Here is a 27961-nt window from a genome sequence, read left to right as displayed (position 1 = left end):
ACGGCATTCGTCATGTTCAGATGCTGGAGCAAAAACAAGATCCTCATTGATCCTTATCCATAATTTTCTTTCATCTGTGAGTTTGGTATATGACATAAAGGCTAGACAGTCTCCACAGAACAAGAGTTAACAGCCCTTTAAGGTAAGAAAGCGCTGAACCATTAGATGCTCTGTATTAATCTTATTTCTTCCCTAATCCTAATCTAATCTACTCTCTTTGGGCTGTTTTTCACTGCATCTGTGAAATGTATACGCATACTGCATTTTTTATTTTGCCACACCAAGAAATTCCATGACCAAAGGTGTAACACATTTCAAAATCAGACTCTGAGGATATTATGAAGTTAAGATTCACTCTTCATGACTTATTGATGTGTGAAATTAATTTTCCTTTACAATTTAATTTCTACTGAATAACAGATTATAAACACGTCTGCTTGTTTTTGCATGCTAATGACAATTGTTAAGCAATAATATGTACAGCGCATAAAATGTTTTTGATTGTTCACTATTGTAATAACAAATCTTTAAGATTTGGCCATATCATTGGTAAATTAACCTGAGTGATACCAAACAATTCTACAGTGCATTTTAACAGGAAGTCATCTTTGACAAATTATGAATTACCTCTGAAATGTCTAAGAGACATGAAAATGAAGTAAGACGCAGTCATAAATAAACTAATCTGATTGACTGACTGACAAAGCGGAAAAATGTGATGACTTGGGATGAGAACGTGTTGGTCTTGTAGAAGGTTATTTTCTTGACAGTTTCTAATAAGTAGATAGATTTGATAATAGTTTATCTTTGGATTTCTTGCTAATATCGCCTCCAGGTTGTCTTCGGTCCTGTTTGGTCCACATTTGAGAGTTTTTACATCAGCCTAAAGGAATCAAACCAAACAACAAACTTAACCAAACCAGACAGGTTCAGTATGGCTGTCAATATCCCAGGAGTGATAGCGATGGTGTTTTTCTACCTGCTCATCCTCGGAGTCGGCATATGGGCGTCTTTCGAGTCCAAAAAGCAAAGGAACAAATACGGTCCAATTGACAGTTTGGAGACGCTCCTGCTGGGAAACCGAAACATCGGCAGAGTTGTGGGGATCTTTACCACAGCAGGTGAGGTATATTGTAGGCTGCATGTTAACAGGAAGAGAAGATGGCTTGGGGAAGTCTCACAGTAAAAGTAATGGTGCTTTTATTATTTTGTTTGTTTGCAGCGTTTTTGTTTCTTTTTTAGTTAAAATGTCTTGATATCACCTTCTATATTAAAATCCAGGCCCACCGCTACATTAAAACACATTTGAAATCCAGTTTATTTGCATTGTCTTTAGAGATATGCAAATCTTTTTCTTGTTTCTTAACAGCACATTGTTTTCCAAACAAATACAAAGTTGACTTCCAATGAAACACACTCACTTGCACAACACGATTTTGGTTATGCATGTTGTCATGCAAAAACAACAAAAATGGTGGTAATATCACCTATCACGCTGTTAAGCCACTCTTGACCGCAGGGAAATTCCTCCACCCTGACAGTGCTAATTGTGCATATACATTTTAGCACATCATAAATAAACATGTCAGGGGTTTTATTCAAAGAGGAAAAGGGTGTCAACACACCACACCTAAGTGGAAGAGGTTTCTTTTCATCCTGTTTTACTCATCACTTTGTCTTAGGGTGATGCCATTTAAGTGACTGATGAGAATCTTGCGAGATATCAGGTTATTTAATGTACCTCTATCCTGTAATTATAATTTGTGGCCCCAGTGGCAAACGTTTCTTGTGTTACAACTGTTCCTTTCTGAGTTACATGGACTAAAGGAGGCTTCATCGTTGGAATAATAGGCATAGAGTACCAACCCTCTATGGGCCTTGTCTGGGCTCCCGGCTCCTGTACAACCAACTGTGTGGGATGGCACACGGTTGCCATAATAATAATAATCACTTTTTCACCTGTTTTTGTGTGTATGTTTTAATGGGAGCACGGCAAATTACAAATTGCAGCAGTGTGATGAGGCACTGAGCGTACGGTCTGCACTGAGCACTGCGTGCTGGCGGTTTTTTTCTTGTCGCAACAGCTGAAATATTTTCAACTTTTTTACCCAGCAAATTTTTACTCAGTTGTTCAATCAATCATACTAGAGAAGGAACAGGACAAATAAAGCAAAGACCAACCATCATATTAGAGAAAAACAATAACGATGGCAGAGAAATTTATACTGAATGCAAACAGACCAACAGGTCTGTCCCCTCTCCCTACATGCTTCAATCTTCTCTTTATCCAGAGAAAGTACTCTACCTTGTGCCAATATTATTTCTTCTGTGGATATTCTGTAACATAACCAAAACATCGAAAGCCAAAGTTGCTGCATCACTTATGCATCGTCTTATGTATTGTTGCCCTTGTGAGTTTTGCATTTAATAATAAATAAGTATTTTATTTGTTTAAAAACTGTCCTCTTCGTCATTTAAAAATCAACAAAATACCTAATATGACCCTAACAATAAAGGTTTTTTTTACAAAGCACTAAAATCCAGATAAACAAATTTGCAAAAACAACAAATAATGGTAGTAATACGGCATATCACGCTGTTGAGCTACCTTTGACCACAGGGGAAATTCTTACACTGCGACAGCTCTAATTGTACAGATACATTTTATGGGAATCTTGCAATGTATGAGTGTACTTTCGTAACATTTGTTTATTTTTCAGCTACATGGATAGAAGGAGCCTTCATAATTGGAACGTCATATTTTTCTTTGTTTCACATTTTCTTAGAAGATGTACATAGTCAGTGCCATTAAAGTATTTTTAGAGTATTTTTTGTTTGAGTTAGAACTTTTTATATCCTAATACCTTTACGTTTGTCACAAAGATAAGGACACCAAGTAATGTTCAAAAAACAAAAACAAGTGTCATGATTTACTGAAAATATGTCTTTGTCTCATTGTTAAGGTGGCCTTTTTTTTGCTGAGCCAATGAGAGAAAAAAAATATGTGACGATGATGGCACCTTTCCAGATGAAGTATGGAAAAGTACCATTGGCCGTCTTGTCTCTAGCCTCACTGGTTACTGACATTTTGTGGGTGACAGGAACACTGATTGGTTTAGGTATGTAAGTCATTACATCACATCACAAATAACTGATTAACCACAATTTAAAAACAAAATACAAATACGTTTGATCTACTAGTATTATAATTTAAATTTTATGAAATGGTCATCCTAAACATAATTCATCTGGCACATCAATACAGTTGGGTATATTTATAAGGTTAGAGGTTATACCCAATAGGAAAGATTTAAACTTTTTTGTCAGTGCCTTCCAAAGACATTATATCTCTGTTTTCTTTTTGGCTTCATAGGCATGAAACTTTTGGCAGATATATACAAAATGAAAGGTGTACAAAACATGGTACAAATAGTTGCAAATTAATGTAATTTGTAGGATCATGTTTAATTGCCTGTATCCAAAGGGGCAGCCATGAGTGTGATTCTGGATTTACCGTTCGCCTCATGCAACTGGATCTCTGCTGCTGTGGCGATTTTCTACACACTAATGGGAGGTCTCTACTCTGTGGCCTACACAGATGTTGTTCAGCTTGTCCTAATGTTTATCAGCTTGGTAAGTTTCCTCACGTCCTTGTGGCAGGTTTTGTAATTAACATGGTGTCGTGCTTCAAATCAGTGTCAACTTTTTAATTGAACTGGTAGCCTTCCAGTCACAAACATGCATCTCCAAGTTGCCAGAATATTTCATCAGAAGTGCAGTTAAATAACTTGGACAGCTGATGCATGAGTAGCTGTGGAATATGCACAACTGAAATAGTCACATTTTAATTGCTGACAACTGCAGTCCTGCCAATACAAGAACTGCTTGTACTGTTCTGGAGGGCATGTGATCTCTGTTGATGCCATGGTACTATCATGTTGCTTGTCTCTGCAGTGGTTGTGTGTCCCCTTTGTTCTGATGAGCCCCTTCTCCTTGGACATCACTCAGACAGCCGTAAACAACACTTTACAGGCTTCCTGGGTGGGTACACTGAAAGCAGATGAAGCCTGGAGATGGATTGACAGTACAGTTGTTTTGGTATGTGCGAGATCAAATCCTTGTTTTTAAAAGGCTTAGTGTTGAGCATGCACCACCTGCATTTCTAAGCCCTACCAAGTTTCTTACTTGGAAGGGTTTTACTCTATATCTCAGTTTGGACAATGGTTAGGATTTTTATGATTAGACATTGAATTGAATTGGTATTTTTCTCTTTGAAGGTTCTGGGTTGCCTTGGCTATCAGGAGTTCCATCAGAGGACCTTGTCTGCCAGTTCCTCAGCTGCAGCCAAGATCAACTGTTTTATTGCTGCGTTAATTGTTCTTATTTTTGCTATTCCTCCTGTCCTGATTGGTGCAGTGGCTGCATCAACAGGTGACTTATTCCTTGTTCAAACTATTTTTTCTACCTGTTAAAGCATAAAACTTCCCTTCAGACTTCTTTTTGTGTCTCAAAATTTAAGCTGTTTGTATCCGTTTGTCCCTCAGACTGGAACGTGACTTCTTACGGTTCTCCATCCCCATTTGAACGAGGGCAGGCAGCTCTTGTCTTGCCCATTACCATGCAACACCTCACGCCAATCTACGTATCCATCATAAGTATTGGATGTGTCACTGCAGCCGTGATGTCCTCGACTGATTCTGCCTTATTGGCTGCAGCGTCCATCTTCACCTCCAACATCTGTAAGAATATCCTGAGGACCCAGGTCACAACATTACAAATTTTAAGTCATCTCTCTCCTGATAAATAGCTATGAGCTACTTAAGTGTCCCCACTATCATTGTACAGATCCTGTGAGAACGGTGACATAGAGCCTGACATTCATATGACACCCGTTAACACACACACAATGTTAACATATGAATGCGGATTCTTTTAACAAACAAAGGACAGACTTTTTTGTTTGTAGCCGGGCCACTTACATCTAAACATGACGGTGGTCAAATCACTTGCAGTAATGCAGCTTACACTGTTCTTTAAAGAAAAAAAAAGTAATTTGTCATATGGTAATGGAAAGAAAAAGTCAAAATAGGGATCAGGTGAGAGAGATTGTAGAATACAGCCACAGGGACAAGTAGTCATCATGTCTTCTTTGTATTTCTTCTTTTCCAGGCATCAGAGAGAGAGATCCAGTGGGTGATCCGTGTCTGTGTGGTGGTAGCAGGCTCGGTCAGCACATCACTCACTCATCTCAAAACCAGCATTGCAATGTTATGGTTTCTTAGCAACCTCATTACCTTCAACATTATCTTCCCTCAACTGATCTGTGTCCTCTTCTTCAACATTTCCAACGGTTATGGGTGTGTTGTGGGTTTGCTGTTGGGGTTGCTGTTGAGACTTTTATGTGGAGAGCCACTGATAGGGCTACCACCTGTCCTCCGTTTGCCTGGATGCACCCTTGAAGATGGTGTCTATGTGCAACGTTTCCCTGTGAATACCATCTGCATGTGTGCTACCTTACCAACCATTCTCTTGTTCTCCTACCTGTTTTCTCTGGTCATCCACAAAAAACTACTTCCTGAGAAATGGGATACATTAAACATGAGAGTCCAACAGTCACCAAAACGACGAACCTCAACAGACAGCGTCAAGGGCAACGCAGAGTATATTTGTGAAAATGAAGTTTCAGAGCCTATGATGAGCACAGAGTGCTAAGAAAGCAAAAGCATTAGGAGACCTCTGGTTCAGTTGGTTAAGTGTGTTACCTGTATAGACTGAGTTCTTAGCAGCAGCCTGGATTTGTTTTTCAACGCACTGCCCTTTGCTGTATGTCATCCTCCTCATTCTCCCCTTTCCTGTTTCTCTTCTGATGTCATATCTCTGAGGGTAAAAAACCCCCAAAAGAAACAAAAAACACTGCAAGTGAGGTTTAGTGAACCTGCTGACACAAGTTTTGTTTGTTTTTCAGACTATTATTTTTTGTTTGTTTTTTTGTTTGTTTTGGCAGTTTTACCTGTTTCGACATTATAGAGGCAAACAGGAAACAGGGAAATGAGAGAGGTATGACATGTAGCAATGGCTGCTGACTGGAATCAAACCTGTAGCATTGCGGTTATTTAGGCCATTTTCATTCTGAAGTCATCAAGTATTGCCACTTTGATAGTGCTTTCTGTGTATGACCCCTACAACAAAAGCCACCTTTCACATCCACCTGACAGCCCCCTAACAGCATCAGCCGAGAACGTAGCCAGACAGCACCTGCTGCAGTCAACTGCAAAGCAGCAACATGTGACAGGTTGGGATGAAAAAGTGTTGAAACATTTTATCTGCTAAACATCATTATTTATCATTGTGAGGAACTTTGTAAATGTTTGTATTTAGTTCAAGAAACCCTTGTTTTTCAGCTGTCATCAAGATCTTACACTACCATGTGCAAGTAATTTAGCTCTGCAAACATACCTTGTAAGAGTGATAAAAGGGATAACATTTTAAAACCTGTTTTATGTTAAAATAAATGTTTAAGAGGCTGAAAGAGTGTTTAATATACATGATTTATTTCATTCTTTATTGTTAAAATCGAGATATAACAGCACTTATTGTGATCTACTAAGTAGGGTGAGCTAGCGTATCTGTGATCGATTGTTTTTGCGTTTTTCACTCATTCCACTAAACGCTTGCAGAGGAAACTACACATAATCACTCTTCTGATTATTTCTCCCATTTTCCAGATATGTTTGTGGTTAAAAACACAGAAAAAAGGCTAAAGAACAACCTTGAAACATGCAAAGAGTTTTGTGACAATTTTTGGTGACGTTAAGTCCTGTTTTGTGAAAACAAAGTTAGTGTGATGTGCCAACAAACTGCTATAAATTGCTGCACTGTTTCACCCTTTGTTCTTATGAACCAGAAACACAGATCTCTGGTTTGTCCAGATTCTTTCTAAGGACCTAAGAAGGCTTGAATCATGTCCTCAAAAATAAATGATTGACATGTAACACGTTTAGTCATTGCTGATGTAAAAATGCATTATGTGATAGTGTGGCAAACAAGTAAGTACACAGTCATATGCTTTAAACGTGATCCAAGATCATTGACTCAGCCAAAGAAGATTCACCAACTTTTTAAGCAATATCAGCACTAAAGGTAAGAAAGCACTTAGCTGCCAATTGATATTCTTTTTTTAATTCTCATGGATTAAACTCTCTTTGCTGTTGTCAGTTCATAAAGAAAGTTAAAAAGGGGATGGAAGCTTTAAAAAATAGTTCTTGGCTGCTTTACTCAACAGATACAACAATGCATTTCAAATGCTGCTTTTAAAAACTGTCAGTCAAAACTGTCTGCAGCATACCAAGGTGATCTTGTTTATCCCTTCGAGTATGCCAGAGATTGTAAAAATTTACGCTTTACATGTTCATGACAACTCACACAAAGCTGATTTAAGACTCAATGGGTTGACACCATCAGTTGACGAGACATTGTATATTTTCAATTTGATGGCAAGTTGACAAGTTGTGAACTTTAACTGTCAGGATAGTTGGATTTTGTGAGATTTCAAAATAACCCCATGCTTTGGGTCAACAGATGATGCATTTTTTTTGTTTTAATGGCACCATCCAGCTCTCTAATCAGTCTCAAGGATGAAGCTTAGTTGTTAAAGTGGAATTTATTGTCGGGTGGCCAGCATGAACATTTGTGTGTTGGTGTCACAACAAAGCCACATACTTCATGCTGATGATGTGATGCTGTGTCTAGCAAATATCAACAAACCACTGCTTTTGTTAACAAAAGAAATAGGAAAATACAGTTTCCTATTTTACAGTTATAAATTAAACATTTATGCAACAAAACCATAGCTCGATGATATACTGGAGCTATACTCGGCTTAACCCCTTTTATGAATGAAATACAATTTATTTGGAAGCAGCTGGGATCATAACAGGTCAGTCTATCCCTCCCCCCCTCCGTGCTTTTCCTCTGAGAGTTAAACTCAGCCTGCTCTCAGCCTCTGCAGCTGTGAGCTGATCGCCCTCCTGTCTCCCTGCTGCCTTTTCTGACGCACACAACCTGTAGACATGACTCTCAGCAGAAAGTTGACATGATAGTAAGGGCGCCCCGCACCTACTCCACTAACGTGACGTGGAAATGAGCGGTAGAAAACTTGCGATTTTTTTTTTTTTTTTTTTTTATTTATTTATTTATTTATTTATTTATGTATTTATGTATTTATTTATTTATTTATTTATTTATTTATTTATTTAGCGGGTGCTCGTGCGCCCCCAAATAGATTGCGCCCTGGGCGGTCACCCACATTGCCCATAGCAAAAACCGTCCCTGCTATCAGGTGTGATAGTTCATGCTTCATTTCGTTGGCAAAATGCAGCAGCTCATTTGACATTTATTTTAATTTCTTCGAGTTGGCAGAAAAAAACGCAAATTTTCTTAATGTTAAGATCTACATAATTTTTATGATCATTATAAATGTATTTACACAATGAAATAACGCTGGAAAAGTCTGAGTCATCTGAGATACACGGGGTAAAGCCTCCAGAGCGCAGCAGGTTCACTATAGTCTTCGTTACCAAAGGCGGAAACAAACAGACTTTAAAAATCCTCCGCTGGAGACTGCGCGCACGGATAAATCCATTCATACATGTTTCTGGACCAGCTGCTGTTTGCAGAAGTCAGACCTGCTGAGGTAGGTGGTCCAGGGCGGTCATCTCGGTGTAAAGTGCGTATTGTGCGGGAGTTCAGTCTCGGGTCTTGTCCTCTTGAACATCTGGCATTGAGCGCTGCGTAAAGCGCGCGCGTGTCCCGAGCCGTGTATTTGGTTATTACAGACAGTCAGCAATGGCTCCTGAAACAGGTGCCACTGCCTCTGGTTGAAAAAGCGAAGCCCTAAAGCTTCCTAGTATGCTTTTGACTGTGAGTGTGTACAGTCTGCGGCTCCTGTTTAGTAGTTAAATAGCAATTACCATACATCGCCTTCTCTGTTTTATCCAAATTATTTATTTTATAACAATTATTCCTTAGTTTAATATCCATAAATCGTTTTAGTATACATAATATATAAATATATTTTTATTTAAAAAAAAGTTAGCGAGAGAGAAGCCCGCCCGACCCGACCCGAACATAATAACTGACATTTTGACTCGGGCTCCGGCTTAAGATCTTACCTCTAGTATACACATATGTCTGCATTTATGTCAGTGAACTCAATGTACATAAATGCATGCACTGAACAACCTGTTTAAGATTTTTTTCCAGTTTGTTTTGTTTATTTTTATTTTATAAATTTTTATTGCACATTTTCTTTGTCATGAAATGAGTTTACAAAAGAGATTACTCTTTAGAAAAGCAACCTTTGTTATAGTAACTAAACTTTGTGTTTGTTTAATTCAAACCTTCAATATAATTAGAAAATCAAAACTATTAATGCAGAAATAATGTGAACGTTGTCTACTGTTATGATTTACGCAGAAATTATATCACTGTATTATGTTTAATCATTTTATCTTTAAGCATTTGATTTTTTCCTGTCTTCAGCTGTTTTTGCCTGTTCTCAGGTTCACCATGGCTGTCAGCATACCCGGTGTGATAGCAATGGTGGTTTTCTACCTGCTAGTTCTTGGAGTTGGCATCTGGGCTTCCATCAAGTCCAGGAGGGAGGAGAACAAAAGTGCAGCTGACAAAATGGACATGGCCCTGCTGGGAAACAGAGGCATTAAAAAAGTGGTGGGGGTCTTCACAATGACAGGTGAAGCATTATATTGTGGATTCTGCTGCACTTTTTAAACTCATGACAACAGGGAGAACAGGTGAAAAAAAAATCATCTAGAGGTGTCTTGAGATTTCATGTTCACAAGATTGAGGTGGACAAGGTCATGGTGACCACCACCAGTTCATTGCTGAGCATAAGGGGACGTTTCTGCAAAACTTAAAAAAAATTACCTCAAGGTGTTCTTCAGATTGTGCATTTATGAGAATGAGACGGATACAAGATCACACTGATCTTGACCTTGAAAATAAAATCAATTCACCATTGAGTCTAAGTAGACTTTTGTGCCAAATTTGAAGAAATTCCCTTGAGATATTACATTCACAAGAGGCTGGCGTACATGTGGACGTTTAGATAGGCAACCTGAAAACATACCGCCTACGGCTTTGGCTGTCACTGGTGTAGAAGCATAAAAAAAGATAAACAGAGTGACACAAAAGTAATTCCTCTTAATAAACACACATGACCCGGTAGCAGTGTGTGATGGTGTCCAAAAGTATATCTTTTCACTGAGACAGCTGAGACACAATCCCTGGACTTCAGCATCAAAGTCACGAGCTTTGCAGTTCCACCATCGAAGCCGCTCTCTGAGACAAAGGGAGAAATATTCACTTTTGTGTATGATTTGTTTTAACTGTATGTTTATCCTGTGAACTAATTTATGTGTTTGTATTTCCACAGCCACGTTGGTTGGAGGATGCTTTATCATGGGCTTAAGTGAAATGATCTACACCCCCTCTATGGGACTAATGTCGGCAGTTATGATGTTAGCTGCTTACTCTTTTTCATACATTTTTGGTAAGCATGAAAGTATTATAATAAAGACAAGTTTGATAATGTCTGCACTTCAATCAAAAGATATTCAAGGCTACTTAAGGTAACCTATGAATGCCTTTTGTTATCTGTCATATTTTGCCTTACTCAGATCAGATCGATCGATCAGATGCTGTGATTCAGATAACATATCTTACAGATAACATGCTCATTACAGGTTGTTGGTATGTATTTTTTTGCTGTTTTTCTCTTGAATGTAAGCACCTTGCCTAACCCAACTGCCAGAAAAAAAAATGCTAGTATTTTTTATTTCTGCAAACTCTGGATATGTTACATTTGCAGGTTTTTATGTAGCTGATTCATGTATTTTTTCACTGTAGAAATGTTGATGATTATACAAATGAAACATGCAAATATAACATATTAGAGATGAGCAGAAACATACAGTGCCAATATTTTCTTCTGGAAAATGGGCTCTATCTGCGTGTTTTGTCAGGTGGCCTCGTGTTCGCCAAGCCGATGAGAGACAGAAAATATGTGACAATATTGGACCCTTTCCAGATCAAGTATGGAAAAGCAGTGATGGCCATCCAGTCTCTGGATTCCCTTCTAATCGATATCTTGTGGCTGGCTGGAACGCTAATTAGCTTAGGTACGTTATGAGAGCACTGGACCTAAAGCTACTTTCAGGTTTCTATAGAGATGCAGTCAAGACCATATAGGACAGACTATGTCTCCAGGATAATAATATTAGTCAGCACAATATCCTCAGATGCATGTGTGCGTTACAGGTGCTACCGTGAATGTGATTTTGGAGTTGCCCTACACCACAAGCATCTGGACCTCTGCCACTGTGGTGATTCTTTACACACTGCTGGGAGGTTTTTACTCAGTTGCCTACACAGACATCATACAGGTCATCCTCATATTCGTCACCATGGTAAGGATACTATGCTTTCACTACGGTATTGTAACATTCTGTTGGCTGCATTCAGAACAAGCTGAACAGACATTTTTCAAAAGAAACAAAAAAATGCACTGCAATCAAACACAGCAGTTGTGTGGTTCATAAACGGCACTGTGTAGTATGTGATGTATTACTGGGCTATGTCATATTGCTCCTAAATTAGGCTGACAACATATTTCTAAAGTACCTTATAAATGAAAGTTGTGTGACACAGCCCAAAAACAAATTATGAGTCGGTTAAGATTTTCAGTCATCGACTGGACTTGCTTGAGCTTCTTAAACATTTCATCTCTCGTCCAAGAGGCTTCGTCAGTTCTAGCAGACTGGTTAGGAGTCACAGGTTTTAAACCCTTGGTGGGTATGGACCCTTTAGACCCGTTTCCACTGCATGAACTTGGGGGGTAGTTTTACAGGGTCTTGCTGGTTGGTGCATGTCTCCACTGCAGGAACTGTTGCTGGAACTGCCACTGTAGGACCATTTTTGAGAACGTCTACATGAGCAAAACAAGTCCCTGCCTTGGGCGAAGTACTTTAGTGTATCCCGCAAAACTGTTGGGTGGGACGTCAACAAAACATAACTATTTTTAATGCTGCACTCATGTGATGTCTGAATAACAGAACTAATTACTTTCCCACTTGGAAAATTCACATGAATTGCCTCATATGTCGGAAAAAAAACAAAAAAAAAAAGGTCAATGGTCAGAAAGTCTTTGCATTAAAATGCAACCAGTCTTCCCCCAACCTGCTTTATGACCTCAAGGCATATGAACATAACAAAGTTGGAAGAACAAATTTCCAACTTGCAAACTCCAACCTTCCGACATCATATGAACATAGCATAAAACCCAGCAGAAGAAGAAGAATGCTTATGTCAACTCCGGAGTCCAGTGTGTCCTACCAGGGACCTACTGCAATGGAAACACAAAGACTGAGAGGACTGGCCGCTCTTGTAAAAGTTCCTGCCTACTAGGTTTTACCCTGAGTTCCCACAGTGGAAACATACCTTTAGAGCCGTCAAAGTCACATGTGGGCTCTGAGTTTCAGAGTCATTATGGTCACATGTGAGTCGCTGACCGACCTGGCCAGCATGTGGGTCGTTAGGTATCAAACACGAATGGCATTTTTGTCTATATTTTCAGGAGGAATTCTTATTGAAAAGTACACACACATTTTCATTACTCTACCCCTTGCAGTTAAAGCACTTTTAAACTGAAATCCCTTGAAAATCTGAACACATCTTTTCACGTTAGTTGTTGTTATGTGTTCCTATGTCTTTGCAGTGGATCTGTGTCCCCTTTGTGCTGAGAAACCCCTCCTCTGTGGATATTACCCAGACAGCCCTGAACAGCACCTTTCAGGCTCCCTGGATTGGTAACCTGGAGAGGAAGTTTGCCTGGACTTACATTGATACCTTCCTGTCACTGGTAAGCTCTAGAAGCATAACGTGCTTTTCTGAATTCTCTACTTCTTTACTCTGAAAATGGAGGGGACAAAAATAGTGTACGTGAAGGTTCAGAGAAAAATTTAGGTAGAAAACTTGCAAAGTATTAGATTATTCATCACCCACTGCAATAACTTTTTGTAGGTTCATGCATTAGTATGGCTGAGTCCTCTCAACAGCATATGGGCACTTGTTTGCTTTTTAAACAAATGACATTCTAAATATTTTTCTGTTGCTCTTTTTGCCAATGCTGATCAAGGAAGCAATGACTCAAAATATCAAAAAATGTTATAGGACTATTTTTGCTTTCTTTCAAGGCAATGGGAAGTCTGGGATTCCAAGCCTTCCACCAGAGGACCTTGTCTGCTAGTTCCTCATCTGCAGCCAGGATCACATGTTTCATTACTGCTTTCACTATTTTGATATTTGGAGTACCTCCCATATTAATTGGGGCAGTGGCTGTATCCACAGGTAGTAACTGATGTTAATTCAAAACATGCAAATAATGTAACCTAATTTAAATTAGGTACACGTTGTATGGGTTATAACTTCCTTAAACCAGATCTCCCAGAGGTTTAATTATTTAATGTTGTGCTTCTCAACCTTTAGGTAAGAATCCCCCCAAAAATTTGTTGTCACATATTGTTACTTTGTCAGTGGACTTCCACATCCACACATTGCACTCTGGGTATCCTTCTGCGTCTGCTGTTGATATTTCGAGATGCCCCAACCAACGCCGGGATGTCAGCAAAAGCACATGCTTACGATTGTGCTTGCTATTTGTATTGTATGATAGTTGTATTTCTTTGATAGTTGTATTTGTCTGGCTGTATTTATTGTTGTAACTTTGTTTTAAGCTGCCCTCTTGGCCAGGTCACTCTTGGAAAAGAGATTTTAAATCTCAATGAGTCTTTTACCTGGTTAAATAAAGGATATATATTAGGCAAAAAGAAGCACACAGTTAGGCATAGAAAAGAAAACATCACATTCTCACTTGAAGCAAACACAGGACTCCCTCATGAAAGTCCAGGGTTTGTTGGATCCATTCAACACCCCTCTTGCCCACCCTATACAGACTTTTGTGTTCCTTACATTACGTCATTACTGGCAGCGATAAAACCCAATGCCGTCCAGCAGCATGTCATGCAGATGCGACAAGTTTCATATTGTGTTCTTTTGGCCCTGTGTCCACAATTTTCATGGCTTCCTCTGGCACCCCGTTGCTAACTTTTTTTTAAAGTTCTGATCTACACTGCATGCTGTGCCCAGGAAAATTCCAAAAGCACTAAAATAAAAATAAAATAAGAAAACTGAGGCAGTGGACAGGGTCTCTGCAGATAGATGCATCACCATGCACTTCTAATGGATCCTAAGTGATGCTTAAGATATATTTATTTATTTCAGATTGAATTAGGTACAATTTGATGCAAAGGAGTGAAAATGTCTTAACTTAGGTAAATAGTGAAGCTGGTTTGAAATAACAGAAGGAATCACCTTTAGTCTAAAGAATCCTTTTGTTTTTCCTGTTTGTCTCAATGCCAGACTGGAACCTGACTTCTTATGGTTCTCCGTCTCCATTGGAACGTGGTGAGGGAGCAATGATCATGCCCATCACGCTGCACCACCTCACCCCTACTGCTATCTCTGTCATTGGCACTGGAGCCATCGCTGCTGCTGTTATGTCCTCAGCCGACTCTGCTTTGCTCTCTATGGCCTCCGTTTTCACGTATAACATTTACAAGACTATTCTGAGGCCCAAGGTGAGACCATAAGATTCTTTCTTAAACTGCTGCTACGCAAAGAAAGAGACAAAACTTAATTTCCTTTTTGAAAGACTGAAATAAAAACCCTAAAATTGGTGAAAAGGACTATCGGAAAATATAAATAAATTAAAATGAATGGGCAAGATCAAGACAATATAAAACCTTATCTTCATGCTTCATTGAAACTCATTTTTTCTTGCTATTTTATTTTTGTTTAGGCATCACAGAGAGAAATCCAGTGGGTCATCCGTGCTACTGTGGTTGTAGCAGGCTTGATTGGTGCATCACTCACCTACCTGAAAAACAGTATCATTATGATGGTGTTCCTTGGGTGTGATGTGGCCTACATATTGATTTTCTCTCAGCTCATCTGTGTCCTCTTCTTCAACATCTCCAATGGTTACGGGGCGATTATGGGCTTCCTGACAGGGTTAGTGTTAAGAGTGCTGAGTGGGGAACCATCAGTAGGGTTAGCACCAGTTATACACTTCCCAGGATGCACCTTTGAGGATGGTGTTTATGTCCAGTACTCTCCAGTTAAGACCATTTGCATGCTTTCTGCCATTGCTGCCATCTTGTTGTTCTCCTACCTGGGTTCTGTGCTTTTCAACAAAGGACTGCTTCCTGAGAGGTGGGATGTTTTCAAAGTGAAAGTCCAGCACTCACCACAACCACAAACAGATAATGCAAAAGGATACAGTGACAAGGAATTTGAGAAAGAAGAATCCAATCAAGATGCCTCAGAGCCAATGATTTCCACTGTGTGTTAAATGTGTCATGTGCAGTACATATGTTGATAATAACACAATAAAGAACACAAAATCATCAAGGACAGTTAAAGGGTTAAAACAAAAAATTGAAAAGAAAATAGACAAATACAAACTGACTAGAAGAAGACATAATGTCAAAAAATAGTCTTTATACAAGATTAAAAAACAGCCCGTTTCCAGATTTGCCTGGTAGCCAGTAATGTGGATCCTAATGTTTTTAGGGCTTACAGATTAAGCTCTAAAAACAACAACATGGTATTTTTCAAAATGCTTAATTGTTCTCAGTGACAACAGTTTATGCACAAAATAATGTTGTTTTTTTTTGCCCACTTTTTAAAAAAAAAGTCTTGATAGACTTTTTACGTTACTGGTGAAAATGAATAGCCTGCCAAACCTTTTATAAATATATAATTTATTTTATCAGTTATGTGTCACTGCCACTGAGTTTTTTTAAGTGCAATGTGGCTAAGGGAGCTAATAGTTTTAACAACAACCACGAGCAGATAAATACCAAGCCCACTAACAACACATTACAAATAAGTAAGCAGAACATCCTGATAAAATGAAACACAGACAAATAACTGTCGAATACATAAACATGTATGACTATCTTAAACAGTTTCAGTGAGTGTCTGAATAGCAATCACACTGACAAAGAATACTATCTTCTTGATCCTTTAAAACTGACTAGAAAAGAAGGCTAAACATGTATTTCCTCACTTAAGCCTTTAAATGGCTATGGTTTTCCTGATACAGGCCTGAAACTCTCTTTTTACACTTTGCACTGCTGTAATCCTTTAAAAATGTTGTTTCAGGATTTTAAGATTTATGGTTTTGTTGATACTGAGCTATGATGCCTTCTTTGTACTCTATTTCATCTTAACCTTTGTTTATAATTGTATTTATATATCATTTTACAATAAACTGCCTCATTGGTCTTTTTTTAATGTCCATTATGTCTATTTTCATGTGAGGCACTCTAAATCAAGTGTATAATAATAATATAAATAATAATAGTAATAATAATCTGAAACCCCCACTGTGGTTGGCATTGTGATGCATTTCATAAAACTTGTTGATATTCAAGTCTTTCATAATGTCAAATGCAGGAGTGTTTCTTCTTCTGACCAGAATTTTTTATTTTATTTTATTTTATTTTGAAACAACTGGCTCATTGGTTTGTGTACAACACATTCCTGACCATGCACAGGGTGTTGCAATACATTGTGTGGCTACAAGTTCAGGAATGTGTCTAAAATGCAAACAACCTCAGCATATTTATTGCAGGCCGAATTTGGAATATCCAAACAGAATATGCTGTTTACCTGACCTGTAGCAGATTCTGAATAATGACATATTCAGAATAATAGTGGAATATTAGTGTTTACAGAAATAGTATTACAGTATTATTATAATATAATACAGTAGTATTATAATTAGTATTACAAAGTGTTAAAGGAGAGGTAATATTTCCAAATATCTATTGAAGCAACAGCAACTAGCATATGAATGCAGAAGTAGTTCTAATGAAACAAGGAGTCAGGTAGTTTCTACTGCTTCTAAAGTAGGTTAGAGACTGTATGGGATCACAAGATCGCATTGTTATATCTTTGAGATTAAATGACTCAAGGAATGTCTTTCTTTTTTGGCAACAGTACACCATTTCATAACTCTGTAGCTTTCCATTCACACCTTGGAGCTGCCCAAGGTTGTGAGTGACGGAAAAAGAACCAGCAGAAATTCAAGACAAGCATTAAAGAGACGAGAAACTTCTCATTGTCTTTTTATTCTGTTACTCTCAGACTAAACTTTGAATCAAGGTCTGCAAATGAACTCTTTATCTTTAAAAATCTTCTTTATTTTGGATAACTTTTTACTGAGTGACAACAGAAATCATGCCACACTACATCACAGATTATCTCTTTCAAAATGGTTCAAATTAATTTGCATTAAAGTCTGCCCTGGTAAACTAAAGTTTACCAGGGCAGACTTTATCTTGGTTGATGAGAAGAACATTTAAGACATTTGGCCATTTTGCAATCGTTTGCCATTTTACTTTTCCCTCATGTGTGTTCAGAGAGAATAGGAACAAGCAGAGGATAAGCAAGACCAGATCAAAGTCTAAAGTAACAATATGTGACAACAGTCTAAGATGGCCTTTATTATGAATAAATAAAATAGATCAAAATAGAACATTCCCATCATAAAAAAAGTGATTTGTAGAATTTGAAGCTAGAAAAGACATCATTTTGACTATTAAAAAAAAAACAAAAAAAAACTACATAGCTTAAATAAAAATATGGAAAATTAATACAACAGAAAAAATACAAACAACAGAGACAAAGGTGTCCTGTTTATCACAAATGACAAGGGCAGCAAGGTACTGGACGTGTTTTTCTTCAAAAGAAAATATCTTAGTCTACTTTAAAGGAGTCAGCAGTCGCACACGGGCAGATTGAAGGTTGTCTCACCCCATTTGTTTTAATCCTTAAATTCAAGGCCTATATGGAAAGGGTAACTGTTACTTTTCTCATTCAGGAAGAAATTTACCACTCGTCATAGTGAAAATTCAATTAATAACAAATAATGTTTATTGTGTCACTCTGTCAATCACATACCCACATTCGTTATATCACACCACCATGACAATGTAATAATAGCTATACACAACACAATATATCACAATGTATTTTTTTTCAAAGATAAGATACTTTTTTTTGGTGTTTTTTTTCTTATAAAACAGATTGAATATAATACAAGAACTAGTCAGGAAAAGGGGAATCATTTTAGATAACAAAAAAAAAATGTTTTTGGATGCAGGAATCTCTAGAGTGATGTACTTTGAGCTGTATACTAGTGTATTTCATGAAACATACTGCTGTTCACACAGAAACTCTAACAGCTTGTGCTCATTGTTGGCTCTGATGCCTCGGCCTGAGAGTTGTTTCTATTCAGTTTCTCCCTCTCATTATGTTCTGTGTTGCCGTCTCTTGGTGTCAGTGGTTGTGGTGAGTGCTGGACTTTAACTTTGAACACATCCCACCTCTCAGGAAGCAGTCCTTTGTTGAAAAGCACAGAAACCAGGTAGGAGAACAACAAGATGGCAGCAATGGCAGACAGCATGGAAATGGTCTTAACTGGAGAGTACTGGACATAAACACCATCCTCAAGAGTGCATCCTGGGAAGTGTATGACTGGTGCTAACCCTAATGATGGCTCTCCACTGAGAAGTCTTAACAAACATCCTACTAGGCATCCCATAATGGCTCCGTAACCATTGGAGATGTTGAAGAAGAGGACGCAGACAAGTTGAGGGAAGATCACAATGTAGGCCACTTCAGCAGAAATGAACCAGAACAACAGGATGCTGTTTTTCAGGCTGGTAAGCGATGTCCCGACCAAGCCCACTACCAACACAGAAGCACGGATCACCCACTGACTCTCTCTGTCTGATGCCTGAAGAAGAAAAAGGTGGACAAACAGGTAAACAGCAAATGATTGAGACTGTCCTGCTTTAACATAACTCTCACTGCTTCCTTAGTTACTCTTCTCTCAGTTTGTTTGTCCTTCATGTATACTCTCCTGTGCTTCTTTCTCTTTATTTCTTTCTAATAGTAAGAAACAAATTTCACCTGAGGCCTCAGGATAGTTTTGTATATGTTGGACGTGAACACAGAAGATGCAGAAAGCAGTGCAGAGTCAGCAGATGACATCACAGCAGCAGCCACACATCCGATACCGATAATGGAGATGAAAGATGGGGTGAGGTGCTGCAGGGTGATGGGCAGAATTAAGGTCGATTCCCCACGTTCATATGGAGATGGAGAACCGTAGGAGGTCAGATTCCAGTCTGATGCATTGACACAAAAGAAGGAAACACTGAAAAATGGTGACATAGTGTAACACACCATACTTCCCTACAGCAGCACTCTTAAGGGTGCAGAGGAAGGAATTCTTTAGTATTTGAGGCCATACCTAATTAATAATTAATAATTAATAATTAATAATTAATAATTAATAATTAATAATTAATAATTAATAATTAATAATTAATAATTAATCATTTTCTCAAGCCTCTGAGATGAAACAGTTTTTAACTTGACTTTCTCTCTTTTGAGCCAGTATGAAGCACCCAGGCCAGGCAAGTTCCATCATCATCTACTTAGTCAAGACATTCAAGTGTAGGTTGCTGTCCTCTACTCTCAGTTAGGCCTCTTCATCTGTGATCAGGCCCACCACTGTGATGCAGCAAACTTGATGATGGTGTTGAAAGCTGAAAGATGCTACGTGTGTTCTGGGAGTACAGCAGGGGACTAAAAACACAGCACAATGACAACAGCACTCATTGTATACTCTTTGATTAATGGAAAACAATTTTGGCATCTCCGTCTTGGCTCTCATTTGGTTCAAATCTAATCTGTCTAACTAAGGCATCTGTATGCATCTTTATTAAGTGTCCTCTGGAAACACGATGTGCTGTGTTCTGTGATTTGCAATGTGTTTTCCAAATGCTGTGCACGTGTCTTGATATTGATGAACTTGCTTGTGTTTTATCTATCTGCAGCGCAGTTGCCCCTGTTGGCCACCAGAATTATTACCTGTGGATGCAGCGCCTGCCCCAAGCAGTAATGGGGGTATCCCAAATACAAGTAAGATTAAAGCAGCAATGTGGCAAGTGATCTTGGCTGTGGCTGTGGAAGATGCTGACAAGGTCCTCTGGTGGACGCACTGAAATCCCATACTTCCCAGTGCCTTGAAAAAAAAAAGACTTTGTTCATGTGCGTAAAAATGTGTCATCCTAAAGATTTCTATCAAGGCTGGTAAACAGTGCATTCAATATACTGTTTGTCTAATTATTTGCTTTTTTCGTACAAAAAATAAGAACTCATCAATCATGATCCAGGCCTTTTTCAGTCCAGGTGCACCAATCCAGGGAGCGTGTAAGGTGTTGTTCATCAGCGTCTGGCTAATGTCCAAGGTGTTTGGGTTCATCAGAACAAAAGGAACACAGACCCACTGCAGACACAAATACAAATGGTAATGATAAACACACACAACAAGTAAAGGCATAGTAGAGTTTTTGATGCATATGCAGCAGTTTTTTTCCAAAAACAAAAAGTCTGACACTACAAAAAATTCAAAGCATAGCAAACTCACCAAGCTGACAAATATGAGCACAAGCTGTATTACATCTGTGTAGGCGACAGAGTAGAGACCTCCCAGCAGTGTGTAGGTAATGGCGACGGCAGCAGAGATCCAGATGCACACAGTGAAAGGTAAATCCAGGACCACACTCATAGTTGCTCCTATCAAACATATTGTACAAAATATTTTGGCAATACAAGTGGTACAAATTAAATACCAAACGGAGCTGATTGTCTGTTGCCCCGCTGCAAGTTGATAAACTGTTTGCCAAATATTGTCTCTGTCATTTGCATGTGGGTGGCAAGTTAGTTACCTGAGCAAATTGTCTTGATTTCTGTCAAAAATATGTGAAGGAGACAGACAAACAAACATTATAAAATTAAAGGAAAAAGTTACAAAAAAACTAAAAAACAACAACTAACAGACAAACATAACCTGGAAAATTTGTACTTCTGTTTATTAATTAAATAACAATTCTGTAAAAAAATCGCTTTAATTTTTGGATAATTTTCCTCAGGTTTTATCAAAAATATTTTCTAAATCTTCAAATTTCTTCCAATTTGCAAATTGCTCAGAAGAGTGACCCAAACTGACAGCGTATACAAGTACAAGCAGTTAACGGGGCCGAGTAACAGCGTCACGGTTTTAATATATATATTTAAGTACTATATATATATATATATATATATATATATATATATATATATATATATATATATATTTAAATATTGCATTTGTGTACACCGTACCTAATCCAGTTAGTGTACTCGGCACCCAGAGGACATCAGCAGAAAGTGAGGCCATACTCAGTCCAGCTGTTAGTACTTTTCCATACTTGGCATGGAAAGGGTCCAGCATCGTCACACAGTTTCTGTCTCTCATTGGCTTTGCAAACACCAAGCCAGCTTGATGTAAAAAAGGGCACAAAATCATTAGACAACAATTTACCAAAAAAATCTATAAATGACGGGGAATCAATCAAAACAACAAAGAGGAAAAATTGCATCACAGTTGAAATATGAGGTTTGGTGTAGTGTATTGTGTAGTGTATACATGTATTTTACACTTCTGAAGATGTAATGAATGTTAGGCACCTTTCTTGAAATACCACCTCCCCACTCAAATGTCAAAATAAATCTTTGCGGTGGCTGCAATACCTGGCCCATTGTCACATTTTTCAGGAGGTATCTGGTGTGTCTCTACAGCTGTCAGCAAGTCCTGCAAACCATCTCTGCGGGAGTTTTGCACAAACTTTTCTGCATAATACAAAATGTGTGACATTATTCCTTTTTTTCTTTTTTAACTATTAACTTCCAGTAATTCTCTCTCTCCCTGCCTCTCTCTTTCTCTCTCCTTTTTATAAAAGTGATTTTCAGTTCAGCCCGTTCTCACTCTGAACTATTCAAATAATGCCACTCTCAGCGCTTTCGCCAAACAAGCGTGACGCCAAAAGCAACTTTTCCCGTCCAACCAGAATGCAGCTGGAGAGATGATGCCAAAACCGATGGAGTTATCATATGCTGGTGGATGGCCAGATGGCACTGGGCATGTCCACATGCAAAACACATGGATGGCATCACTCAAGAATGCTGAAGGGAGGCGTCAGGTGATGGCACTGTCAGTAACCGTGTGATGACAAACTGACTTTTGTGTGGGAGTCTGGCGTGTGTTTCCCATGTGGATGTGTATGTGTTTATTTTTCACACCTTACTATGCGCCTCTTCTGTCTAAACCTAACTGTCCATGACTTTGTTGCATAATCCCAATCACACTGACAATCACACTGGTTGCCATGTGCTGTTGTGTAAACATAAAGATTGTGCTGCATCATCCCACCATGTTCATTTATTGACATCAAGGTATCAGCATCCCAGAGTGTTAACAGAGAAGACACGACAGTCACTGATAGAGTGGCACCATGTGATGAGATGGGATGAGAACGTGTTGCATATTTCAGTCCCATTGAAAATGTAAAGAAGACTGCAGACTGAAGGTTAAAGTCTGGAACATTTATTGACATATTTGACATTGTCACAGTTTGAGTGACAGTGGCTAATTATATTTTGCAGTTATGTAGCCTGGCAATCTAAAGGAAAGAAACACATCGTGATAACACTGAAGTTATTTTTTGGAGTTTCATTTATGTCAAGGATTGAGGTAGCCCAGATCTTTGTTATTTCCCTCTAATATACAGTTATTCTTGTCTTTAAATCAGAAATTTCCACATACATACATACAAACATATACAATAATACAGCATCCTCTCAGATGTAATTTCAAATTCTTACCAATAATCAAAGATGCGCTGAATGCCGATAAGATCGTGATTGTCCAGGTTAGTCCCATAGAGGGTGTGTACACCATCTCAGCAAATCCAACAATGAAGACTCCTCCGACCCACGTAGCTACAGGATGAATTAACACACAAGATCAGGTGATACTTCATCATCATGGATCAGCTTTCAGTGTTATCATCTCAGGATGATATCCTCAACCATACTATCAGTGTAGAAAATTATGTTGATGTTGATGTTGTACACAAGGCTGCACAGGCCAGAGGGTGATGGTGATGAGGGCAATAACCTTCATGGAAACCACCTTTGCAACTTCATTGGCCATTCCAATTTATCTCAGCAGCTGCAATAATAGCCGGCTGGCAGCTACATATTCACTGAACTTCTAAGAGCACCATGAATAGAAGTCTTGACACAAATAACATTCGGGGTTAGGAGGTGTTGTGGTTAGGAATGTTGGCTTTTAAATGATTGGTCCAAGTCCAAGTCTCACTCATGGCATGCATGTACATTTAACTTTATAATGAAAAGGCCTACTTTAATAGGGTTGGATTATGGGTTAATAACAGTGAGGAAGCATATTTTAATGCAGGCTAATAAAAAGTAACAAAAATACCATGCATAATAAGGACCATGGAATAATTATAAACCATATCTATTTCCACTCAGAGTGACAGCTGCCTGAACAAATTAGGGAAAAGGATTAAAAAAGCCTGGCTGTTAGCATGGTCAGGAGCAGGCTACCTGCACAGAATAAACCCCCATGGTAATGGGGGTTTATGTGCCTCTGTTTTCATGCAAGTGGCTAAATTCAGCCTTGATACCTGGAAATTCCTGGCTTAACCTGCTATCTAGCTTTTGTGCAATAGTCCCCAGGAGATGGAGCCAGGGCAAGGAATAACAGCTCTGTAGAAATAGATACCAGCTGGGGATTGTAGTGGCTGATCAGAACCTCACATCACGGCAAGAGGCAGCTGAAGCTCATTTTCAATCAACTCAGGATGGGCTTAAAGGCTCCTCTCCAAGCTTAAGTCGTGAGAGAGCAAGGTAAAAGGACTGACCTGCAACAGGCCCTTTCCCTAAAATAACAACAGCAGATGCTTTTAATGCAGCTTGAGTTGTATTGTTCACAACCTCAGTATCACCTCAGTATCAAAGTTGCCACAGCTGATGTCTATGACATGGCCAGTATACATTACACATAATGCTGAAGGTGCATTTTGGTTTTGGATCAATATATGCTGCCATCCAGATGTCTTTTTCAGGGACACTCCTGCTTATTAAGTTTGCACAACGTGAAGCCACATTGTGTAGATATGTTAATGACAGGGTGGCTTTATAGCAAAAGTCCTGACTACCAGTGGAAAGGTGTGGCACATTATGAGGCAAACTGTTTAACAGTATGAATGTTAGCAAACACTGGCAAGCATTTTACCTTTAAAACTTCAACAATTAGTTTCTTCAGTTCAAACCAATTTTTTTGGAACTTGCTCCAGTCATCAAATTTAGAATGACTGTATATGTATAAAAAGACAAAAATAATAATGAAGTTTGAGTTTGAACATTAGTTATCTAAATATGATTTACAATTCATTGCATTCTGTTTTTGTTTCCGTTATAAAGGGTCACAACTTTTTTGGAATTGGAAAAAAGAAAGTAGAGCTGTGTTTGAGTGCCCAGTGAAAATGTGTCACATAAGCAACATAATAATTTCTGTGCTCAACACAATTCATTTGAATCACACTCTTTGCATTGACAGAGTCACACCTGACCAAAGATAAACTGCAGTACTGCAACTAAAAGATTTTTACAAAGACAAGACAACTAAAGATAAACCAAAGTAAATTATCACTCTTTGTTGGTAACTCATGGTTTAAGATATTGAAATGGTTATCAGAAAAAGTTAATAGTTATTAAAAATATATTTTTTGTTATTATGATTATTATTATTTGTGTCAAATAGTATGATTTCATTTAGACCAAATCATCTTGCGGGGCACAATCCTGGAAAAGGGAAAAATTATGACCATTTAATAAAAACTGTCTAACAAAAAAAAAAAAAAAGACTACACTATCAATTTAGAAGTCTGCTTAATGATTTGAGTGATAACTATGACAAAAATGACCATATCAGTAGTAAAGGAAGAAGTATTTGCAGTTCTTGATACAGTGATTCATTCACTCTTGCACATTTTTAAACTGATGGCAAGTATGACTCCAATACTGTTAGTTCACACTAAAGCAAATCATAAACACATAAGTAGTAACTAATCCCAATGTGTCATTGTACACATACACACTTAACACACTTGGCCTGCATTTGTTTCAAGTAATGGAATTAAGGTTGCAGAAAGTGTGATCCTCTCGCAGCAGTGACTGTACTCGACTCGACTCATTCGACTGTATTTGTTTCTGTCCTTGTCCTGCTGCAACAATGGTGATTCCCCAAGATATCAATGCGTTCTTATAAATACATTTCTCTAACAATAACAGTAGTTTTGTCAGCTGTGCTCTCCTCACCTGTCATTGTGAAGATGCCCAACACCAAGCTAATGCTCCGGTTTCCCAGCAAGGTCATCTCCATCCCAGTGGCTCCCCTTTTCCTCTGTTTCCTTTTGGACTTTAAAGAAGCCCAGATGCCGGTCCCAAGGACCAGCAGGTAGAAAAACACCATTGCTATCACTCCTGGGATGTTCACAGCCATGTTCGTCTTCTTCATTAGATGATGTACGATAAGGCGAGTTACTGAGAATAATAGGAATGAGGAACTATATATCATGTAAAAACAAAAAATAAAATCAAAGGAACCTTGGCAAGTGATGCCAATTGGCCAGATTCAAGCTTGGCAAGTTTTGTTACTTGGCATGCAGAACTTCTATCTTGAACATTGATCAAGACTTACTGCTTAAACTGAAGCAATTGTAGCAACAGAAGACGTTATTGCCCATATTTAAGTTGTCGGTGTGCTTATGCGGTGCTGTTTAATGCAGCCTATGTTTTGAGAGACAGCCATTTCTGTCCCTCAAAAAGTTCTGATGATTGCATGCAAGAATACATTATAAAAAGATTTCCTATGCACTTTTAGTAAGAAAGTATGAGAAGTGAGGCACTGTGACAATGGATTTCCACACATTCCTATGGGGTTTATGGCTTTGGGGTTTATGGCCTTGTTCCTTTCTGAGGTTCATCAATCTCACGTTCTCAAACACACACAAACACATGCAAACTTATGTAGACACACACACACACACACACACCTACTCTGCATTACACTGCCTCTCCCTGTCATTGCAAAAACAGCCACTCCCTCCTGCTCTGTTTCCATCACATGACCTTCCCTACTCAAAACCACACCTGCTTTTCATTTATCTGATCAGCTTTGATGTATAAATACAAGCCCATATCCACACTGTCTTTTTGTTTGTGTGTGATTCTACCTATATGTTGCACAGGTTGAGCACATCACCCTCCCTGCTCTCAATATTAGCCTTGCAATAATTATACTGCTTCATCCCTGCTTATTCCTGGCAGTCTGTAAAAGTTCCAGCCTTTGTTTCTGCTTGCCTTATGTAAGCATTTATGCTCTTCACCTACCTGTTTGACTGGTTACCTGAAAATGACCGAAGGGGAAAATCCTCAGTCAAACATTAAAGTTGGAATGAGTACACAGAACATGAACACTGTGCGCTTGTGTGTGTGTGTGTGTGTGTGTGTGTGTGTGTGTGTGCATGTGTGTGTATGAGATCATGCTAGAAGACAACAAGACGTCTACGCAAGTGTTGAGCGATACAAGTTTCTGACTGTGCTTCATCGTGTAGGAACATGTTTAACTGATTGATGTCAAATATGAATAGGCCATCAATTCAGTAGTGGGCCAGATTATATGTAATTATGGAACTTTCCCTGATGCATTTTTCTGTACACCACCTTACAGAAAAAGTGGCTTTGGAACTATGGGATTTTGAAATGGCCACTCCACAATATTTACTTAGCAATCATCTCATCAGCTGTGCTCTCCTCACCTGTCATTGTGAAGATCCCCAACACCCAGAGCGTTTGATAGTGAGAAGGTGCAGTCAAAGGCCTTTGGATGTGCTGTTGAGATCACGATGAAGGCCAAGTTATACACACACACACATACACACTTAACACACTTGGCCTGCATTTGTTTCAACTAATGGAATTAAGGTTGCAGAAAGTGTGATCCTGTTGCAACAGTGACTGTACTCGACTCGACTCATTTGACTGTATTTGTTTCTGTCCTTGTCCTGCTGCAACAATGGTGATTCCCCAAGATATCAATGTGTTCTTATAAATACATTTCTCTAACAATAACAGTAGTTTTGTCAGCTGTGCTCTCCTCACCTGTCATTGTGAAGATCCCCAACACCAAGCTAATGCTCCGGTTTCCGAGCAAGGTCATCTCCATCCCAGTGGCCCCACTTTTCCTCTGTTTTCTTTTGGACAAACAGCCAAAAGACAGCCATGGTTGATGTGGACTGTCTTCTCAACTAGCTGATGTACAATGAACTAAGTGACTGAGAATAACTGACAAAACTGACTGCATACCGGAAGTAATAATAAAAAAAAAAAAAAACAAACAAACAAACACAGAAAAAAAACAAAAACCTCCTCCAATGACGCCTGCTTGCTGGTTTCAGGTTTAGCAGATTAACTTACTTGGCAAGCAGCAAGAGCTGTGAAGTATCATTTTGAGCATCCTAAGCAAGATACATTGCTTCCCCGTGTCTCCCTCGCTCCTTGGCCCCCCATCTGTCCAAAAAACAATCAGTCCGCTGGATGAACTGGAGTTTCCTCCGCTCACCACCTCCTCATAACGGCACCTCAGGCCAACTCCCCGGCCCTCCATCCTCCAGGGAACTGCGACCCTCTCCTTCACGCCCTGCCCACAGCCTCCGACAGCTGGAGACTCCACCCAACAAGCCTCCACACATTGGACGTCCCCTCCGACTACCAGGACTCTGACGACCGGAGCCTCCACCCCTCTGGCTCCACGACCTGACCATACAACAAT

General features: G+C 38.9%; 3 protein-coding genes across 6 annotated transcripts; 2 read left to right on the top strand and 1 right to left on the bottom strand.

Annotated features, from left to right (window-relative positions):
- Positions 1–34: 34 nt before the first annotated feature.
- LOC121954831 (high-affinity choline transporter 1-like) lies at positions 35–6469 on the top strand. Its single transcript, XM_088086881.1, has 9 exons — positions 35–142; positions 836–1121; positions 1813–1941; positions 2964–3119; positions 3485–3633; positions 3955–4098; positions 4278–4431; positions 4545–4762; positions 5170–6469. Exons 2-9 carry the CDS (start codon positions 935–937, stop codon positions 5710–5712), a joined length of 1680 nt encoding a protein of 559 aa, XP_087943007.1. The 5' UTR covers positions 35–142; positions 836–934; the 3' UTR covers positions 5713–6469.
- Positions 6470–6532: 63 nt separating this feature from the next.
- Positions 6533–16429, top strand: LOC121954750 (high-affinity choline transporter 1-like). 3 transcript variants are annotated; one of them, XM_042502443.2, is made up of 9 exons: positions 6533–7140; positions 9561–9751; positions 10454–10570; positions 11043–11198; positions 11338–11486; positions 12794–12937; positions 13272–13425; positions 14497–14714; positions 14936–16429. In XM_042502443.2, the coding sequence occupies exons 2-9, from the start codon at positions 9568–9570 to the stop codon at positions 15485–15487; spliced, it is 1674 nt and encodes a 557-aa protein (XP_042358377.1). In that variant the 5' UTR covers positions 6533–7140; positions 9561–9567; the 3' UTR covers positions 15488–16429. The 3 variants fall into 3 exon arrangements, with proteins under 3 accessions (XP_042358377.1, XP_042358376.1, XP_087942725.1); XM_042502442.2 differs by lacking the exon at positions 6533–7140 and adding an exon at positions 7290–8692; XM_088086599.1 differs by lacking the exon at positions 6533–7140 and having other exon boundaries at positions 9089–9751.
- Positions 16430–18055: 1626 nt separating this feature from the next.
- LOC121954578 (high-affinity choline transporter 1-like) lies at positions 18056–27386 on the bottom strand. 2 transcript variants are annotated; one of them, XM_088086598.1, is made up of 8 exons: positions 27292–27386; positions 22921–23037; positions 21382–21537; positions 20645–20793; positions 20360–20503; positions 20086–20239; positions 19120–19337; positions 18056–18943 (listed from the first exon to the last, which is right to left on the bottom strand). In XM_088086598.1, exons 1-8 carry the CDS (start codon positions 27353–27355, stop codon positions 18383–18385), a joined length of 1563 nt encoding a protein of 520 aa, XP_087942724.1. In that variant the 5' UTR covers positions 27356–27386; the 3' UTR covers positions 18056–18382. The 2 variants fall into 2 exon arrangements, with proteins under 2 accessions (XP_087942724.1, XP_087942723.1); XM_088086597.1 differs by lacking the exon at positions 27292–27386 and adding an exon at positions 25447–25759.
- Between the last annotated feature and the right edge of the window lie 575 nt (positions 27387–27961).

Source organism: Plectropomus leopardus, chromosome 13 (assembly GCF_026936395.1).
Source record: "Plectropomus leopardus strain MGB_pleo_1.0 chromosome 13, ASM2693639v1, whole genome shotgun sequence".
Taxonomy (NCBI): Eukaryota; Metazoa; Chordata; class Actinopteri; order Perciformes; family Serranidae; genus Plectropomus; species Plectropomus leopardus.
Note: the sequence above shows the minus strand (reverse complement) of the source record. Positions and strands in the feature narration are given on the sequence as shown.